The 21,852-nt window shown below is 43.8% G+C and overlaps 1 protein-coding gene across 20 annotated transcripts in view; it reads right to left on the reverse strand.

Moving 5' to 3' along the window:
• The window catches only part of LOC119396471 (plasma membrane calcium-transporting ATPase 2), a 332,288-nt gene that overhangs the window by 17,644 nt on the left and 292,792 nt on the right, over positions 1 to 21,852 (reverse strand). For 11 of the 20 annotated variants that reach the window (XM_037663693.2, XM_037663707.2, XM_037663702.2 and 8 more), the window contains one exon: positions 75 to 6,353. The exons of 8 other annotated variants lie outside the window; for them this stretch is intronic. In XM_037663693.2, the coding sequence (XP_037519621.1) occupies positions 5,796 to 6,353 (558 nt within the window). In that variant the 3' untranslated portion in view covers positions 75 to 5,795. Of the gene's footprint in view, positions 1 to 74; positions 6,354 to 7,273; positions 12,478 to 21,852 lie in introns of those variants that run through there. One more of the 20 variants, XM_037663714.2, reaches the window with a different exon arrangement.

Below are 21,852 nucleotides of genomic sequence, written 5' to 3' on the forward strand. Positions count from 1 at the left end.
ATACAAAACGTTCGGGACTGTGGAAAAGGGTACCTTCCCATCATGCAGCGACAGGAAGGAAAGAAGGACGGCCATTTTGTGTCAGAGTTTTCCAGGATCTCCAGTTTAATATACCGTTCTATTGTACCTCCTGTACAGAGCTGCACTTGATCACCTCTTTTGTACATCAGGTTTCCCTTTGCTTTGCTTAACCGCAGGAAAGAAAACAGAGAAACAAGGGCTTTCCTTCCACAATGTTCATTTTGCTCTTTGTCAAGAGTGAAACATTGGCTAGATTACAGCTCGTGACTCCGTATTTACACTAAACGCAAGGATTCTCGCAAAAAAACACTTTGCGAGCAATGCAGCGAGTCACCTCTGCACACAATAGAACAACTTTATAACAAGGCATCTGTAACAATCCACCAACGCGCCAATAACTCATGTGAAGACTTGAACAGGCAGTCTGTTAGAGGTTTCCAAAATAATAATAATGGGAGTATTTGTAAAGAGCAAAATACCCGACTACACACAGCATCATACCTTGTGACCAGTTGCAATGAGCCTTCATTAAAAAATATGTCGCATCTCGTAACGCCACCATACAGTAAGAGACGTCCCAATGGACGCTCTTGCTCTCTCTCTCATAAAATTCACAGATTGACCAACCAACAAATAAACATAAGTCCCAAGTTTTGCGTGCTCTCTTGGTGGGCTGGGAGACTTCAGAGTCAGAAATGGTTCCAAGCTCCCCATTCCTCTCCCAGAGTCACCACCACAGCAAAACAAAAATGAATAAAAAAAACCTTACAATGATGCTAAGGTATTGCTTCATATGCAAGAGCTTCTGCAAAAGACGAAGTTATTCTCACAAGTTCCTCTAAGTCTGTGTTTAAAAACACAAGCTAGCCAGCTATGGTATACTGCTTCGGCTACGAGAAGAAAGCTGCGCACAAACCCCACCTGTTGCCGTTGCAAGCAGAATAGTGGTACATCCCTCGTTCAAAGCTAAATGCCAGTTAATTGGGCATGCACATACTTTTCCAGTCACCCAAGAGCGTACAGACATCGTGCGTAGGTTGGCGAGGCATGGGGTGTTGTGATAGGGGCCACTGATGGGGGCTGGGGCTTGTTCAGGAAGAGAGCCCTACACTACATATTCACCAAAGTCAACCAAGCCTTTAAAAAGCCCTTTTTTTGCTTCCTTTAGCCACCTCGTTACCCTTCCAATAAACATTTCCCATTCCTTTCCACAACAACGTGCAGGTGCCGCGGGAAGTCCGCGATAAGTGGAAACAGAATATTTGTACTCATTTCTAAAAGTATACACTGGCCTGCCTACAAGTCTATATTGTTTGTTCGTGCTCTGTGACCACCAAGATGCAAAACACACATTGAATATCTGGAGGAAAAGTGGACAAAGAAGAGTGACCCGTGAGACCCCTCTAAACGTGACACTCCCTAGAGTGAACAAGGTGTGCGCATTTGTCGGTTCGTGAATGTGCATACAAATGCAACACATGCCTGAACAGCAGCCATGATAACAATGGTGAAAAAGGTAGGAGACAACAGAGGCGAACATGAGACAAGGGTCAAGTAGGCATGGGCAGCGTGGCAACTTCGCTTTGCTGAAGATCATCGCCGAAAGAACAGCTCTGGCCCAACACCCAAAGTTACAGGAAGACTGGTTCTTGATTCTCTTACTGCAAAGCCAATCACCCACACAAGACATGAAAGGGACATCCATTGCATTAAAAATAACACAGACAAGAAGTCTTTGATGGAGGAAAAACCGAAAAAGCTGGATCCAGGCATGAAACTGACAACGATGTCAAGCACGAAAGCACTGTCATCTTCGCTGCTCCAGGCAAATGTGCTGCTGTGGTCACTGACGTTAAATAGTAGGAGGTCCCTCAAAAGAACTATGGACTAAGGGAGGCTTGAAGGAATCAGATTAACAGAAAGCAGAAAAGCTGCAAAGGCTAGCACATCAGGGCTAGCACAGCGTGCTTGGCCAGCACAGCCATTACGATGCCGGCCTCCGCACACAAGTAGGCTGTCCGAGTTTGGACTCGACCAGGAAAGCAAGCCCCACCATCGTGATCCCCAGAAATCAACGTCAACTACAACGGCAATGCCCACGGCTTTGCTCTTTCCTGTCTGCAACTTCAGACAAAGTTCAACAGCGTTCCCACTTAGTCGAGCCTTCCCACATTTTCCAATACCTCTGAACTGAAGCCTGCCTTCGATCTCTATGGAGCTAAACTGCCTCGGTATGAACTATGCAGCAGCAGAAAGATGCACATATGCTTGGCCATGGCCAGTACTTTTATGGGACATCACTGCAGTGAAATATGAAACCACCCACAATGATGGATGTGCCACACTTTGGCTCACGGTCCAAAGGAGCCTGGCGCAAAGTGCAGAAGGGAGTAAATGAAAAGGACAGTCGAAGGACACTCACACTGACACGCAGCAACACACCACACGTCATGGCAGGAGACAATTCGCGCAAGTTGCATATCTGCCTCCTTGTCAGCACTGTCTGCTCACGCTGCTGCGTCCACTGTTGCATGCCGTAAATGCATGACTAGGAGTACACCCTGCCACGGAGAGCAGCACAAGCATCTGTGTGTAAAGGAAACTATGGCACCCTTTTCGTCGCACGCACGCACGCTGTGCAAGAGTGTGCACATACCAGACGGCACCACCTACTAGAAAGCTAGAAAAGTTTGAACGCAGGCCATGCGCGGTGAGTTCTTGTCACATATTTCTGTTTTTTGTTCTTGCTCCTTTCCCCATGTGAACGGCAAATGTTTCATCAGCAGAGAATTGCATTTCTGCAAATTGCAGCACGGAGAAAGAGAGATGCTACGCAAATCCAAGAAATGCGCTTCTGCAAGCTGCCTCGAAAGAAATTCGCGAAAGCTATGAAGTCTTCGTCTGAGGAGTGCTCAGGATGGAGAGGAGGGAGGAGGCAACGTAAATTAGAAGAAATAGCCCTTCGAGAAGAGTGCAAGACAAAAAAGTTCAAGCCACATGCATCTGGAAAAAGGTGTTTGTATTCTCGCTTGTGTGTTTCATATTGCATCCGTTTCTTGAAACACCTCGTGGTCTGCGAGCAAAAACAGCCATGGTCAACCTATGCTACTGGTGCTGGCCCCATGGCAAAACCATGCAATGGCGGCTCACTTTGAAAGCAAATAAAATTACTTCGAAATAATTAATACGTGGCAAGTGGCAGCATCTTCAAGAGTATGATATCCTAGAATTAAGATATATGGACCTCAGTTCTGCCTTTCAGTTGTTCTCTTACCTATTGTCACGTGGGAAACACCTAAAAAGGATTTGTCCTTTGCCACGAGAAGGCATGGGGGCTCGGAGTGAAGGAAAGCGATTAACAGCAACCAATGCAAGAGAGACAGGGAGATGCACTGTAAACAAGAGTTGTGCCACAAAAGAGTGGAGCGCCTCCACAGTGTCTGACGCATTGTGAGCGACATGCCCACACACATCTGTAGATACGTGCGAACCTCACGGAGACTCTGTAGTAACAGTGGAAAGAGAGGACAGGGTTCTCAGAGTGCACGCTTTGTGATGTGTGCTTGAAAATATCACACTTTTTGGGCGCCTTTGCACAAGGTCCAACATCCAACAAGAAACAACACGGTGGTTCCTCCGCAAAGCAAAACAGTATGGCGTTGGCCCAGCCTAATGTCCAGGCACCCATGTCGACAAGAAACAAGGCAAAGACAACGTCAACTGCAGAATACTGGACTGGACAGATGAAGCTTCCGACCAGAAAAAGATGCGCAACAAGCAAAGACCATACAAGCCAACACACAGTTAACAAGGAAAGGAGGAGGGTAAGGCAGGGAAGGTCTACAGAGAATGACATGCAAACACTCAAAATTTCACTGAAGAACATGTACCAGGAAAATAACAAAAATCAAAGAAACTCCATGTCCTGGTTGCGCTAGCACTAGTCACACAGGACCACAGAGAAATAAAAGAACAATGTCCAGAGCACAGTCACAGGATAAACTCGCTGGTGTTAGAGGCTACGGCAATGCTGGACCGATTTGAAGTGGCTGCTACGTGCGCACTTTCTCCTTTGTCTTTTTATCAGGACACAGCAGCAGCCTGCAGAGACCAACCCGCGTTCTGGAGACTTCAGGCTGCACTGTTTCCGTTCACGTGCATATGTCTGCTGTTCTCGTTGTAGAATTCTTGCAAAGAACCCTGGCTGGAGAGGCCAAGCCAGCGGGGAGATGCACACACACCCACAGGGTTCCCAGCCGGTCTACAAGGGGTGGAGAGGGTGGGGTTTGGGGGGCAAGTGGGCTGGACTGTCCTCACAGTAAGCTGGTGTGATGGGAAGTGGGCAAGGTGATTGGCAGTACCTCCACGGACAGCAAGAAATTGGCAGATCAAGGGTTGGCTGCCACTGAAGGGCCAGAGACTGCCTTGCACCCCTTGCTGCAGTGCTGGGCTTCACTCGGAGCACAGTAGACGTCCCTCGAGGCCAGAGCTAGTGGCACAGAGCTTCACCTACCCGCAGGCAACCGCTGCCCGAGACGGACAATTGCGACCTACATGTTGGCTTCATTTTTAGCACGCAAACACATGACAACACTGTCTTGTGGCGAGGTTTGTATAAGAACTGCTGCTTTTGCCTACAATGCTGCTACCTGAGTAAGCATATTCAGAAGTCGCCTATACTAGAGAGTATAGATGTACTGGAAAATCAGTTATAAATGTTGTAGCTATGCTCTTAATTATGAGAGCTGTAGATTTCTTTCTCTGGAATTTGCGGTAGTTACAACCATGGGGAAGGCTCAGTGGATAGTGCTGAAATGTCTGCATAACGGTGCAGCTATATGGTGGAAAATGCAGGTATCGGCGGCTAAAACTCGTCACTCACATTTTTCTATCAAATGGCAGCAACTGTGGACTGAAGTGCATATTACAATCATGCATGAAATGTACAGGCCTGTCAACTAACCTGACCCTTTCCAGAAGCTAGAACCACAACATGTCAAAAGCCAATAGTTTTCCAAGTCAAATTTGCAGCAAGCACTATAAGTGCTACAAGTGATGCGCTGGGAAAGCAGAAGCGCATCGCTAGGTTCAATGCTGGCACACATGATGAGCTGCGGCAGTTCTGTGCAACGTGGCAGGCAGCTACGGGATCAAGGCCATGGGGAAGCCACTGGTCTAAAGGAAAAAAGAATCAAGCACTTATGGTCTTATTTAAATTGATGAAAAAACGATGGACATGCCATTGTCTTCACTTCTCTTATGCCGCAGAACTGACCTGCGACATTAAAGGCCCATCTTTAGGAGCTGAGGCCCTTAAGCAGACACTTGGGCATGTAGTGCACTGAGAAGTGAAGTGCTTATGAAACCCCGGTGTATGGGGTGAATGCACACGCACAAGCTTCATCAAAACGATAGGTCAGTCCTTGAGCGCAAAAAAGGAACACAGAAAACTGTGGCTGGCGTTTTGACGCGCCTGGCAATGCCCGTGGCCAGTATAAGCAGGAGTCGCACCTGCTGCGGCATGCACTGTAAGTAAGGGCGCGCCTGGTCCACCTCCTCTGGGTGGCCAAAGCAGCGCCTTCGATGTGTTGTTTCCTAGGGACGTGCCGGCTATTCTGGCTGTATATGTCCTACACACGGTGACACACCAGTGGCCTCGAGTCGACTGTGCCACCGAGCATCGGCTCCAGCGCCCGCGCAAGAGCCTGGCTCTGAGTGGTAACATCGCCGCGCCAGAGAGTGCTAAGTGGGAAGAGGGTGGGAGGGCCCTTCCATCAGATGCTCGTCTCGTGTAGCTTGTTCACAGGTGGCTCGGCCAGCAGGTTGTAGCCCTGCGTGAGGGGGTTCGAGAAGCTTGCTCGGTTGTTGTTGTCGGGCGCGGCGGCAGACGAAGAGGCCGATGTAGATGAGCTTGACGACGAGGCACTGAGCGGCGAGCGTGGAGTTGCCGGCGCCGACGAGTTGCTGCGTTCCGCCACGAGAGGGGCAAACTCCTGCGACGATGGCATGTGGTTGCCGCTGTTCAGGCTGGGCCCCCGGCGCAAAAACAGCAGAGCTTCGCGAGCAGACGTGGACCGGCCGTTGCCACCTCCGATGTGCTTGGGTGATGACAGATCGGCAGCGGCCACCAATGCTGCCGCAGAGGGAGGTGGCAGCAGCTGATCACTCTGTGGCGAAGGGCTTTTGGCGTCCTCGTCGATGAAGCTGATGTCAGACATGGGCCGCGCTCCCCCTGGGTGGCTTCGGGAGCTGTGCAAGCTGTGCAGGCTATGAATGCTGCGCTGGTCCTCCATGTCCTCCAGTGTGCTCTTAAATGCCTTCACTACCCGAAGCTGCATGGTTTGGCAGGCCGCCCATCCAGCAGTTTTGCACATTTTCAGGGAATGGGAGAAAGTGGGGGGAAGGAGGAAGAACAATGACCAGAGAGAAAGGGGGAGGGCAGGGAAGAAAAAGTGAAAGGGAAAAAAACGACACCAAAAAATAAAAACCAGATGCACAAGTCACAATGGCGGGATTTACTGAAGCCACGTTCCATGTTTTTTTTTTCTTCCCCTCTACGCACAACTGAGGAGCTTCACTCAATTTTTCCAACTTCCTCTCACTTCGAAACCAATGCAGGGGCCTTCTGGCGAAGCAATGCCATAGAAACTGCAAATGCACTGAAAGCGCAGTAAACGGTGCAAGAACCACGAAGCAAGTGAATACCTGTTCTTGCAAACAGACAGTGGAGTCCAAGGTGTAATGTAAACAACGAGAAAAGCTAGCTATATAATTTCTGCTTGGTACTCACACGGCACTGCTTAGTGTCCCGTGCTCTTATGTTCATCCTAATACCAAGCAAGACTTAATGACACTCAAAGTTTTTACCATCATGCGTTTGTGTTACCCAATGAAAGGTCGTGAAGCTCCCTGCAAAGCACCTCTATCAACACATAATATTTGCATACATAAGTAACAACGACAATAACGAAAAGCCCACCAAGCTCCCGTAGCATGTGCGTAGAGGAAAAAGAAAACATGCTTCTACCCGCAAACGCAACAAGACCTTCTCTTCAATACCTGACCATTTCCTCAAACAGCAGTGTTTCTGCAGTGTTGCTCATGCCCACAGCTGGCAAAGTGCAGCGTTAGTTTTGTTAGGCAACGAGAGAGAGAAACAAAGGACTGACTGCCATCACCAAGCAAGGCAGAAGTCGAGCGAGTAAAAAGGAAAAAAGCGAATGTCTCTGTTGGTTTTTTTTTCTTGCTCAGAGCTCTGTGCCTACGGTGTCAGAAGCAAAGGCTGGATGCAAACAAATGAACAACTGAAAAGCACAAAAAGAGAGCGTGAGCGAAAAACGATGAAGCAGCACTGTAGTATTTAAGAGGAAAAAAAAATAAGTATGGTAAGACAAAGGTTTTGGGGCCACATGCACCTCTCTCAGTCATGGACAAAAACAAAAAAAAAAGAGGCACAAACGAGAGCAACCACAATTTTCTGTCTCCTCGCACGAGCGCGTAAACAAGCAGAAACAGATGTTACACATCACATGATTATGAAACAAAATCAGCTATGCAAGAGACAAAAAATTGCGATGCAAGGACGCTGATTACAGCTAGTAACAAAATGAGAAGAAAACGCAAAGCCACGCAGGGACTGCATCCCGAAACAGAGCAAAACTGAACTCATAAGAATCTACAGGACGTATTAAATGTTCATTGTGATCAGTGTTGAAGACATGTCAGAGACCAGTCAAACAAAAGCAAAACAAACATAACGAGATAAGCAGCATATAAGCTTGAATAGACGTAACCAAGGAATCTGCATCGACAGCAGTGGTTAGGTGACAAAATAAAAGAAGGACCAGAAAGAGAGAGAGAGAGAGAGCCGTGTTTAGTAGGAGCACCAAGCATGCTTTTTTTTGTATTGAGAATGTGTGCCAGACAGGATGCAGTGGTTGTTGGTAGGTACGCAGGCTTGTCCCATGGCACTGGAGTATATTGGCCTGTTGCTCATGGCTGTGGTGGTATCAGGCTGGTCAGCACGTGGAGACATGGACTTCTTTCCCCTCCCCGTGCCCTCCCTTTATTACTCCCTCTGCTAATCCCTTAATTACTCCCCTTTTTGCCCCCCTACCAATTACTCCCTTTTTTGCTCCCCTGATGACACCTTAGAGCCCTTAGCAGTCTTTGCATGTATTAGGTACTGTGATCACCATGTAAGTCCCCGTCTAGCCCCGAAAGCAGGCAATGGAGAAACTGGGAGGAGTTTGTGCCATGTTAATGAACTGTATGTGTTGGCATAGACCAGTAAGTATCGTCAGTCGGGTAAGTAGGGTGTTGTCACATGACACGTCGGCAGTGTTCCCTGCGCCTAAAAGCAAGCTAGAAAGCAAACAAACATAAGAAAAATAAAGGAAAAAAAAAAACAGGATGAATAGTAACAGTGTTACATAATACTAATGTAGAACGACAGAAAGAGATAAAGAGCGAACACAGATAGAATTGCCCTACACAGCCACTCTGGTCCAGGGTGAAGTCACCGGAGTAGTTGTGGGTGCGACAGGGTGTGAAATACAACATGGCAGAGCAGAGCGGAACACCTCAAAAAAAAAAAAGAAAGATACAACCCGGATATTTCAAGAAAAGAAGGAATGGAAACCGCCTGCCATATTTCAATCAATAAAAGGCATAGCAATGCAACAAGTGCTGAATGCCAAAAAAAAATAAGAAAGAACTGCAGATCTGCAAAATTAATGTAAGTAAGGTAATGAAAATAATACTAACTCACAATGAGTCTTAAAGGTTACAAAATAACTGCAGTGAGACTATGACCACTCACAAGTCATGCAGGCATGATCAAAATATTCTTGAAGTTCTTTGAACAGTGCCTGCACCAAACCTTTTGTGGGCAGTCTCCTTGCATAGAGCGGTGTAATGCACAAGAGAGGCCATCTTTAATCGTTAAGCCAAATGCATGTAGGCAATTGCGTGCAGTACCAATAAGGTGATAAATCACGGAGCTGCGAGGTCCTTTGATTTCTTTTTTCTCACGAGCATGGAAAGATATCCTGTATGTGTACACGTACCTTTACAGTAAAGGGCCTGAGGTTGTTACTTAATGCACAGTCCCAGATATATGGTCACATTATAATGGTAACATTAAAGATTTTGTCCTAAAGCATTCCTAAGTGCTTTAGTACAGTTAAATGAGGCTGGTAGACTGTAACAGTGTGCAATAAGAAATTTTGGCATTCAGTCAATGCTAGCTGCTATGGTTAACCACCTCTGAAAATAAAAAAATTAAAGAGATTGGCAGCACAAGAATTTGGGCCAATATCAACAAGCTGCTTATTTTGCTGCTGCTTTTTAGAAGCAGGTAGGTGAATGAAGCACTGCACGCCCTTGAAACCATGAAATAAGAAGCCTGCTCCACCATTATGCAAGGATTAATAAAGATTAGGATTAATAAACGCTTCGCATCTTAAAGATTGGCATCAGAGGCACAAAATTTTTTACAAAAAGATTATTCTTGTCCCTGTATGTCAGTGTGAGGAAATGGTCAGGAACAAATTTGGAAGGGCTGTGCTTCTAAGAATCTAAAAGATAATAATAATAATAATAATAAAGAAGGTGAAAAATGAACAGGTAGGGTCGTGTACGAAAAATGTAAAAAAAATTGGGCCTGTAAACTCAAGACATAGGTGGGAATGCACAGTTCTGAAATGAGAACATGCTGAAAGGCAGGAAACTACACAAGTAAGAAGAAAGAAAGAAATGGGGGGGAACAAACGGTATATATAAAAGTTCTGGACAAGACATACTTGTGGCAAGAGGTAAGGCAAAGGAGGTAGAGGTAAGGTAGGAAGATGGATGTGGGCATGAGATGGACGGCACCGCTGCAACAGTCTGAAATCTGATGGGCAGAATTAGCTTCTCTTCACGAGCTTGTCTTGAGAACTGTGCAAAGACGCAAGCAACTTCTTACTAAGGTCAAATTTCAACGAAATTCACTGACTGCTGAAAGCCATCCTCTTCGAGTGCGACCCTAAGGCGGGAGCACAGAAAGCTACTTTTTGTTTTGCTCATCTCTTCAAAGCATCTTCTTCAGCACGTCTTCGCAGGAATGTATTTGCATTTTCTGTCTCTTCAAAGAAGCCTCTATGATTTGGACTTCATATCTCGTTTGCTGGTGTTGTTGGTGCCTATAACGAAACTCCTCGGTGGAACCTCGAAGCGGCTCTGCCCTTAAAGCCTCGAGCGTACGAAATAGGTAAACTGTCAGTAGCTCTGGGTATTCTGACACTGCGGCAAAGATGTACACTGCCTACTCAAGATGGAAGCTCGGGAACAAGTGAAGGCCACGAGTGAGGGGAAAAAGGAGGCAAGGAAGGAAGAAGACTGACCACAGGAAAGGCAGCAAAATGCAAGTCACACAAGGGGGAGGACCATTAGCCGAGAGTTTGGTGGCAACACTGTCGAAGAAAAGAAACGGAGGGTGGGAAAACGACGAGCAGTGTCTGCAGTGCAGTAGAAGGCGGGAAGGGAACGACGAAATGCAGGATTCAAGGAGGGGCGTAGGGGTGGCAATGAAGGGTGTCGAGTGAAGGAGAGCCTGACAGAGAGAGAAATACTGTTTCCCCCGCCGCCCGTCCATTCTACTCTCCCGTTTCTTCAACTGCCATCGAAAAGAAATGAGTGCCACGAACAGCAGACGTGCTTGCTGACGGAGCACTTCCGCCAAGAGAATCCACCGCCGATGGTCAATCGTGATGGTAAAAAAGTAGCAGGGAAACCTGACCTTAGTGAAGTAAGAAAGGGGGATGAAAAAAAAAATGAAGTAAATATGTCATAAAACTTTGCGCACACACCCCCCCACCGGCGTGAGATGTGCGCACACAAGGAAAAAGAGCAGTCGTAATGCACACATCCACACGTGACAGGGCCACCTGACTTGGAAAATCTGCACTGACTGGCCAATGCACACCATACAGACATTAACTGAGCACGTTCAAAGTGGGACACCAGATTTACCCACACTTAATACTCCCCCTCCCTTCTTTTAAAAAGAAAAAAGAGGTTCCTGTTTCAAAGAAGCAAAATAAACGTGATACCTATTAACATTGCCCATTTCACAGTTGTTTCCTCACACCACAACTTTAAAGGAAAAAGAAGATGGCTAGAAAAAAAAGGAAATGCACTTTGGCGTTAAAAGGGTGCTCGCTCCACCCCCCCCCCCCCCCCCCAATAGCACCTGCAAGTTTTGAATGATGTTCACAATACCCAATACAAACTCAAGTTGCAAAGAATCCCAACAGAGTTTGATCAATCTGCCAAGGCCTGACTCAGCTGGAGCACTCTGTATTGGGCACGCCCACAGAGAGACGTACTGCAGACACTTCAAGGCACCTCTATACTAAACATTCATATGGGTGCAGTATTACAGGTATGCAAGTGAACATGGTCAAGGCTTCAGCTGACAGTTCAGAATACAAAAAAAAAAGAAAGCATACGTACATGTGCAAACACCACTAAGACAAACACGTGGGCAGGGTTTATATTATTACAACTTGTCAGATCTTAGTCTGTGTTACTTCGATCCCCTTACAACATACAGCTACGCATGTACGTATGAACGTGACTAAACAAATAACCGATGCTACATGTAGCTCAACACAACTGATTTCGAATGTGTTGCGAAAAAGAACCTCTATGCTATACATACTGAATGGTTAAGACTAGAGGATGAAAAACAGATTATATACAACAAATTCAGACCGAAATGAAAAGAAAAGAAAAACCTTCCTTCTTCTTGCTATCACCAAAGAAATGATGCTTGTAAAGATTCGTTTCATAAACACAAAGGTAGGTGTAACCATTAACCTTTAGAACCTGGACACACACACAAGAAAAAGCCAAGTGATGGTGAGGACAAAGAGGTAATGCAACAAAAAAAAAATATCTGCAAATTCTCCAGCACAACACAAGTTGCAAGTACTCTGGGATCCAAGGAAAACCTACGTTTCTTATTGAATCTACACTTCAATACCGAACTAACGTCAGTACACCAGTGTGGACGACATCTTGAATGGAACAAAACAGACAATAGGGTGCAACAGAAAAATTGGGAACGTGTAAGGAAGTGCGTCCTGCATCCCAAGTGCCGAGGCCAATGATGCTTCCCACAGAAGTGCTCCCTTCCACATAGCTCTGCACTGCTCATTTCCAAGTGTTCATTGAGCATGCATCAGTGTCCATGGTGTACACACAGCGAGTGAGCTCGTCGCAACACTCGCGATTAAACACGCAGAAAACTCATGAGCTGTAAAGAGCCTTCCAAGAACGCGCCGTCACCGATGGTCCCGTGCAGGTCAAATCATCGACGCCTTGGTGACTTGCGGCGGAAAACCGTCGAAGTTGCGCTAAGCTTCCACTCAGCAGATCCATGTTCTCTCCTGACAGCTCAGGAGATGGGCTCTGCGGAAACACAGCCACCAGGCACGAACCACGCGCACGTATGAAGAAAAAAGGACGAGAAAAGCACAAACACGTGAACAAATACTTTTACTTTTTCTCGCATTGAACAGAAGTAGCCTGATTTCTTAGGTATGTCAAGCCTGGTCATACCACTTGGCCTTTAAGGCACTTCTGCTTGCCCATCCCCCTTTTTTTTTTACTGTTAAGTAACACTTTGGCTACCTGCATGTTAATCACCATGGCTGCATTTCACGAAGTGCATTTCATGAAGCGCATTTCACTGAAGGAGAAATTTGAGTGAGTTGGTGATAACTCCTAATCGACAGGCTAGAGCCCTAAATTGACGAGGACGGAGCCAAAAATGTTTCTTCAAGGCATTTCATATAAGTAGCCTCCCTAAATTTGTGATGTAATTTGGTATAACTTGCTTTTTTGTCACAATTGCAACTTGACGCGCACCCTGCCATGGTTAATGTCTGTTATTGCCAGGGTCCTGTGTGCTGAGGCTCTTTTTCGTTGTTGTGACCAGGCTCTAACGGTACGCATATCGCAAGTGCTAAAAGTAAAATTTTGTGTGCGTTTTATGGCTTTACGAAGCTTTTCTCTCCAAAATGTCCTATAGTTTAAGGCGTACGGTCACTTTGTTTCAAATTTCTTTATGCACATTGAATCAACACACATCTAAAAATGCAATCAGCTCGCGTGTGATGAAATGCTTTTGAAAGTATGGTGTAATGGCAGCTATCGACAGAGTGATTGGTGATGTCCAATTTTTTTCTGTCACTATCACTTTTCACCAAATGTGTCCCATTTTCTGGCACCAATATAGGGGATTGTAATTATACTTGTAATAAGGTTGATAACACAATTGAAAGCAGTGGATTTTAAAGGGACACTAAAGGCAAATATTAAGTCGACGTTGATTGTCAAAATAGCGGTCCAGAAACCTCGTAGTGCTACTTTTGTACCAAGGAAGTGCTTATTTTGAAATAATAACACGTTTTAGTGGTCCGCGTTGCATTAGCGCACTTCAAATCACCCGCCTGAAAGTGGTCTTTCTGACGTCACTGTTGCCGTGCCCAACGTTGCCCGCCTTTACTGCGCGGCGGCGTGCACCAATTCGGACATCCGGAAACATCACATGCATGCGGCACTTTGTCGAACTTTCTGTCAGAGCGACTTTCACGAGCGTGCAAAACACACGCGGCAGTACACGATACTGAAACTACCACTGAGACACGACCGCGTGAGCGAAGCCAGGCACCGGGCGAAGCGCAGTTCGGCGGAAACTGAAACTCTGAACCAAGCACGCTGTTCCCCATGGCAACGCCAAAGAGGCTCCTTTTTCCATGAATCAAACAGAAACGAACAAGCAGCATTTTATTACGCCTCTTGATGCACGGAAGGTTCTTTTTTTATTGCAGCTAGTTTGATTACTAGTAATTAACTGTACTCAGACGCTCTCACGTCATCAGGATCATTTCCAAAATGTCCTACTCGTGGCGCACGTCGTGCGATACATTTAGCTTAATTTCTCGGTAAGTAGGGCACTGCTGTTGATAATATTGCCATTTTAGACGTTGTCATACATTGAGCTTTCACTCTGACATAAATTGTTATTTGCCTTTAGTGTCCCTGTAAGTTAAGAAAAAAAGAAAAATTATTTACTCCATAAACACCCTGAAGAAGTGCAAAAGCTGAAGACATGGATAAGAAACAAAAGAGGCTCCTACTGCAGAAACATTGACGTGGGAACATGCTATTATGTCTTATGGCAATCCAAATGCAAAACTATCTTTTGGTTTGTTGCGACACACTTTATGTTAAGCCAACATTCCTAAAAAATCAGGCTCTTCATCATCCAAACTAAACTGCACACAAACAGTTGCAATTAATGTTATAGAAAAATACAAAGTGATGCCTGATTTATGGCACATGCTTCGATTTTATGAGTGAAAGTTGATTGAAGCACAAGATGTCTGGCCAGCAGTTTTACATTACCAGCATGAAATCCAATGGAAAAACATCAACACATAGCATTACCCAATTATTAGGAAGCATATTCTTTCCATGTTAACTATAGATATACGCAGATCATCCTAATTGAAACAGTTCAATATGCAGTCCAATAATTCCCAACGTTTTTTGCATGCTTTATCAAGCATTATTAAATAATCAATACAAAGGCCATAAAAATTACGCATAAAATCGTTATCGCACAACAAACATATAGAACTGCTCATGAAATGTTTCAGTATGGTTGCCTGCACTGCCGATTTCGCCCACGTTATTACTCTGACAGGTCCAACTCTGCAGGCATCACCTTGTGTATTTTTCTCATTGAGGCATTTCTTAGGAGACGTAATTGTCGAGAAGGATTAGATAAAGATTTGACGTGAAGTAAGTGCCTGCTAGGACAAGTACACGCATGTTCCAGATAAAAAATAAGGTAAGATACACCAGTCAAGTGACAGAAGATGGAATCGATGCCTTTGTGTCACAATGAATAAATATTTATACTACACATGACACTGCGAAAACATCAGCTGCGAGTTACGAGGCTAAACATCTAAAAGTGATTCACAAGTTATGAGGACCTGAAAAACTGTGCCAAACTTTTTTTTTTATTGATGTGCACGATACAAAACAAAATCGAGAGTTAAATTCTGCATGTAAAAGAAAAGTAGGAATTGGCTAAGTCGTAATGACAGCATAATTTGTAGCTAAGCAGTTTTGATATGTTCAAAGTGTTGCAAGGCTTAAGTGGTACACAGTTATAATTATGCGAGAAAAAGGAAAGAATACCTATGACGATGCTTTACATATATATTCGTATACAGTTTTACGTCTCCAAAATAGTTTCTGATTTGTGCCGCTGCAAACAAACAAGCCCTTTCTGAAATTCTGGTCTACGCAAACGTTCGTATATGTAGCGGAGGATTTATATCTGACCTGAGCATCATCAGTCTCTCAGCTTCAATGAAAATCCCTGCACAGCAACTGACTTTCTCGAGTCATCAGAGTGCCTGCTACGACATTGGAGCGCTGCCTAACAATTGTTTCCATCTTTTATCACCGGACGATGTAGAATTTCCATGCTATTTCAAAACACCGAGACAAAGCACTGCTTGTTTAGAAATGCTGCTGCAACACACACCAACCTCGTTACAATCAGAAGCAATTCGTGCCAGATTAAACGTAACAAACTGTGAAGTTCCTAGCATATTAAATTCCTTGCTTGAAGTAAAGTTATACTGAGCACATTGAACTGCCATGATCTTGAGCTATTCAAAAATGTGTGAACGATACCTAAAACAAGCAAAATGTGCTCCCGAGTTTGTGACTGCAGCGGCACCTATGCTAGAAGTGTCAATTTAGGTCGTGTACAGATTGCGTGTTGTCGTATTTCTGTGTGTCAAACAAAATGAGCACAGCAATGAGCATATCCATTAAAAGTATGCGCTGTTGTAATATGCCTATAACTTTTAAATGCCAATAGAAGCCAATCGTACATTTAGTTTCTTTACCATGTAACGGTACATTGAAGCCTATAAGTGCCACTATGTACTTTTCTAACACAATCGGGACAGGAGCATGCAGAGAGAGTTCTAGACCAGGAAACATACTACAGTGCACAGGAGGTATTCACTAAAAGAAAAGCTAGCAAGCTTCTGGGTTTCCTGACGTTGGTTGAAATTTTCCACGTGGCCCACGTTAGTACATATGAAGGAAGGTATCCAGAGGCCATACAAGTTGGCTCACATTACTTCAGTCTCCCTACACCTCTCATATTCTTGCTTGGATTATTCAGAGTTAAAAAAAAAGAAACTAGTTCCAAGGTATAAGTATTAAATATTACACAGGCAGGCATAGGCATAATGATTTAATGCCTCCAAATACACAGCCTGAATGAGGTGGAATCAAGTCAAGAGTTACAACTTCCCAAACCAAAAGAGAAACCACAAGAAACACCATAGCGAATGGCTCTAGAGTAATTTCAAACATCTAGAGTTCATTGACACGCCCCAAGTGCATGGGAGCTATTGTACTTTTGACCCACTGGAATGTGGCTACCACGACCATGAATTGAACCTATTACCTTGCGCTTAGCGACATGAAGTTATAGGCTGAATGAAATCCACTGTAGACAGCTAACGAAGGCACAACCTAAGAACAGAGAAGATGGATTCCACATATTGAAGATACTGAGTACTCAATAGCCACAGAAACCTAGACACACAGACAGGGGCTATATGTTTTAAGCTCTCATGCCTTACAAATGTTCCCCTGTCAACGATGTCTTGGTTATGCGTCCATGACATGGTAAGCAAACAAGTTCGGACTGACTGATTTAACCAAAAGACTTGCTTGAATTGCGTGGCTTTCTAGCGCATTACAAACAGGGTGGTTAGAACAATATTCGAATGCTTGTTGGAATTACCCAGCATTTCTTGCAATACTAGAATGAACTATCCGAACCAGCTGTACGACCGGAGCCGCTTTAAATGATACCTACCGCCTCGTTTCGAGTGCAGTCATTGGTTCACAATAGTTTAAGTGCCTTTAAGTGCTACAGCATGTGCCCGTAGACAAGGGAAAGGTTTTTGAGACTCCAAAGAACAGTGTGTAATTGAAACATGAGTGCACTGCTCAAAAATAAACTCTCCCTGCATGCGTGATGGTGGACACATGTGCATGACAGTCAGTAGTGTTAGTGAAAGCTGGTAAAACTAGCATGCAACCAGCTAAAGCGATGAAATTCTATAATTACTCTTAACGAGATTTCAAACTTACATATTTCAGAATAATAAAACTTCCTCCCCATGAAAAAGCTGGAACACTGTCAAAAATAAGAGTCACATTAAAGAAAGGATGTGTGCAAGCAAACATTTTCCAACTACTCCGAACGGTGAAATTTTAGCCGGTTTTGTCTTGCAGGAAAATAACAATACAGATTCTAACTACCTATATCTTTATACAATGCAGGTAAAAGGCATTACATGACAAAAAGAATGCAACAGCTTATTAAATAAACAAAGTCATAAAATGTGAAACAATCTGAAGCTTACAACAAAACAACTGTAGCTTGTCTGTAAATTTCAACATATTAATTTTATTTTATTGCCATGTGCAATACCATTAGTGCATTTGTGTAAATTTATCTGGTAAGTGGCTTACTATCCATCTGGAACCTCCATCAACTTTAGGGCCTTTTAATACAGCTATAAATTCTGACAATTAAACTACACAGTTTTTTAGTCTGTCAATGTAGCTGATTAAGCAATGGGTAACAAGAAACAATGACATAAGGTGCAACCGTGCAAACACAAATGGAATATACCAAGCAGTTATAGCAGACATATACACCAAGTGTTAATACAAACATATTAGTGCTATTTAATAATGGTGTTACAGTGACAACAGAAAACTCTTAAATGGAGACAAGGAAAAAAAATATATTACAATGCTACTGCCCCAACAAACAACAGAGAAGTGACAGATGAAAAAGCTACATCACAGGCTCAATGTTGCCTTAGCTGAGAGCCAATATATCAAAAATATAACACAGCAACCTTGTTTCTTTAACAAAGACCATATGACCTGTAACCTCTATATCCAATAAACAACACTTCTTGCCACTAGTGCTACACTGACAAAGCAGATGTTATGCTTAGTGAAACCTGACTGTAATTAACAGGGATGTAATTAATTGGATGTACTGAAGTACATGTAATTTGCCTAGTTGATGTTAACAGGTAACAAATATATGCTTACCACAAATATAGAATAAAACCTATTTTCATGCTGGATCTAACCTCATTACAACAAGACAAGGTTTAACATGCAAGCTTTCTATAGATGATTATATGATACGTTACTGGACGTTTGGGTCACAGATCAATCTTTGCAGAGAAGTCTTTTCGACAATAGTGCTTTTTAAATATTTACTGCGCGATTCTATTCTTGGCTGATGCAGATGCACTAAGTAGATACTTATGCTTGCAGCAAATACAAAAAAAAATGCTGCAGTTTAATAAGAAAAAAATTTGTTTAATATTTCTCGGCCATGTCTTTAAACGTGTAATTATTCTAACTTTTAGTAACTGCCTCGACGACACTGCTAACCTTATAGAAACATTCCGTATGCATTTCAATAATCCCATATGTGACCCTTGGACTGCTATGAAAATTTCAAGGAATTTGCATGGAATCTGCATACATACTCTGTAAAATTATGGAAATCGTATGTACTTACTGAAATGGCATACGGAACATTTCAATAGGGAAGGCAGCAAGAAATGTAAGTGGCAGTGAAGAATAAAATAAGGGGTACAAAACACAGAAGCGAGGGACATGCGAATATATATGTAGCATAGCTCCATCCCAGCTACATGTGAAAACAAAAAGTGGCGCCATAACCTGAAATGCCTCACAAAGGTCACAGGCAAATAGGTATGTTCAGCATATAGAACATATGGGGTCAGCTTTCCATGCTTGTTTAGCCCGTTGTACAACCACTGCTATATATCTTAACCATACTTGCAGCGCCTAACTAAGCCGTCATATGCAGAGATCTGGTCCACTTACACTGTTTTACTGGCCAAGTGAGATACACGTTAGATGATATTGCAAAAACCATTCTGAGAGAATGCAAGGCTCGTGCTTGTATTCCTCAAACAAAAGAAAATAGAAGAAAAGCCTACATGATAGCAAGTGTGTAGTCTTCTAAACTTAGCTGTGCAGTTTTAACAAGACATATTTAATACTTAAGGAAAACGGACAATGTTATCATAGTCTCCTTTCTAGGCAATTTCACATTTTTCTCACTAGTAAACCTGGTCCTGTGTACTACAGTCTCAGAGATAAAGAGCATTTTGCCAGTTAAGAACAAGAGAAAAGTCAGACTAGCCAAGTGAGTCACAACTCCAACGTTATATTCTATAAGAAAACAGCTGGGCACTGCATCAGTCAAGAAGTTTTTTAAGGACAACTTTGAGAATATGCCAAATTCATGAAGTTAAGATTTCTTTCAGCTGTTAAAAGAAAAATCAACAATGGAAGAACAATATGCAAGGCCAGTGAAGTATGGCGCATTCTCTAAACAATCTGTACATTAAACCAGATCCAACACACTTTAAACACGTGTTGAAAACCTGTCGAAAGCAGGCTACTGACTGGTCCTTTACAACACCCTGAAAATCTGCTTAACTATTTCCTGATTGCTCTAAAATAATGCGGGAGTATTTCTTGAATAAGTAAAGTAGGCAGTTGGATTTTTCACCAGACAAAAAATTTGTGATACGTACTTTATGTGTTTATTTGAACTATGTAGTCTATTTTTATTTAACTCATTCGCTTCTAACTTTACGCAACTTGAGTTCACTTACTTTTCAAGGGTTTTACAAAAAGAGCTGTACCTAAGAATGTCATTGAGGAGGATATTAATAGCTACTGTTCAACAGATACAAGGATCCAATAAGAACAATAGAAATGCTCTGCTTGCTCTAGCACAACAGTTACAAAACTAAGACTGACATTCCAGGAACTGCTTTTCTTCTTTTTTTTCTAATCAACTTCAATCCAGGCTTCACTTCATGTGGAAGACTGACACAGCAAAGAGTAATACAAAAATACCCAAGACTATCCTCCACTTCTTGTGTAAACACTTTCGTAAGCAAATTAATGGCGTGACTTCAAGCTCATTCTCAACAGCCAAAATGCTCAGAAATATTTCACCAAAAGACCAAAATAGACCACTGATACAGGAGAAATGTTAGTTACAAAAACAGAGGCATCATAGAGAGAAGGCAACACATGTGCAGCAGAAGAGTGTAAAGAAACCGCTAAGGAGCAGAACGGTCTGCCTACCACAGACCGTTTTTATGCTCGGAGAGAGAAAGACACTGTGCATGAGTACCAGAGAAATAAAAAAAAAGAAGGAATACAAACACACACAGGCAAAACACACAAGGGGGGCATCGAAGCATGGAGATTTAAAAAAAAATGCTTTTAAACACAGAAAGAAGCCTTTGTATACTGAACTGTAAACTGAAGCTATGACCATGTTAGTGTGCTTTCAAAATGCAACAAAGAAGGTGGCGAAAACGGGCAATTGCGTTCCGCCCGACTTCAATCGCGAACAGCTGCTCGGTCTAACGACCACAGCAGTCGCGCACAAAGCCAGCGATAGGGATGACACATTTCATTTCGGGGCAAGTGCTCGCTCCCGAGTTAGGAAGGAAAAAAGCCGAGTGCAGACGATCGCAGCTGCCGTTACAAGCAGCCACACGTTGGGTGGGGAGAAAAGGCTGTCGTTCGTAGCAGACTTGACCACAAGAAAATTGGCCCCGCATTTTAGGTGCAATCGTACCACGCAGTCTTCCCCCACTTGCCCTGCCCCCACTGCTTCCCAGCACAACACCCCACACTACCAAGCCGGTCTTATTTTTAAACCCAGAGCCTCGCAACGATTTTCGCGCAGGCTCGCAAGTGCAGTGACATGGGACAGGATTCGTGGTGCGTTCGACTGAATTGTCAACACACTAGGAAACAAAAACCCACACAGCAATCAATGCAAGGTGGCTTTAGGCTCCAAAAAGAAAAGGAGCAGAGTAAGCACACACCAAGGCCAAACAACACACCTAAACAAATTTACGAAAAGAAAAATACAGCATGAATCTCTCTATGGATGCGTTCTTGTAGACACACACGCATGCACACACGTACATATGCTAGCACAAACATTCACGCAGATAGGGACACGATGCGAGATGCACCAGCCTTCACACACGCACACACACACCTGAAAACAAAAAGTGAAAACAACTACACACTACAGCAGAGGTTTGCAGAGAGACTGATAGGTGGCGAGAGCAAGCGCTTTCCCTCGTAAAGGTTGGCAGATGTCGCACGAGCGCAAGTGCGGACCACTCGCACGAAGGCACTTCCATGGCACACTCTAGAAATTGTACCATCGATTACAGATTCCGTGCGTGTCACCCACTGCATATGGGGAAGGGAATGCTACAAGACTATTCCAGCAATGAATAGTCCTTACATGCTCACACAACTACACAGCAAACAACCATGCAGGGTCCCCTGAAACTCGTAAGCACAGAGGAGACCGTCAAAAGTGCTTCTAATGGCACAAATGCCTCTATGAAAACACCGTGTCAGTTTTTGGGTTAGTGCTAGAGCTCGTTCTTTTGGGGCTTATAGTCTTTTCCTTGTTTCTTTTTCTTTTTCTTTAGTACAAATTGATGCTATTGCATTAGTTCATTGCTGGCACATTTCTTGTGCATATTCCTTTCAACAGGGCATAGCTATATTAATGTAACATCCAATACATGTGTATCAAATAAACAGCAGCGAAAA

This window comes from Rhipicephalus sanguineus, chromosome 6 (assembly GCF_013339695.2).
Source record: "Rhipicephalus sanguineus isolate Rsan-2018 chromosome 6, BIME_Rsan_1.4, whole genome shotgun sequence".
Lineage (NCBI taxonomy): Eukaryota > Metazoa > Arthropoda > Arachnida > Ixodida > Ixodidae > Rhipicephalus > Rhipicephalus sanguineus.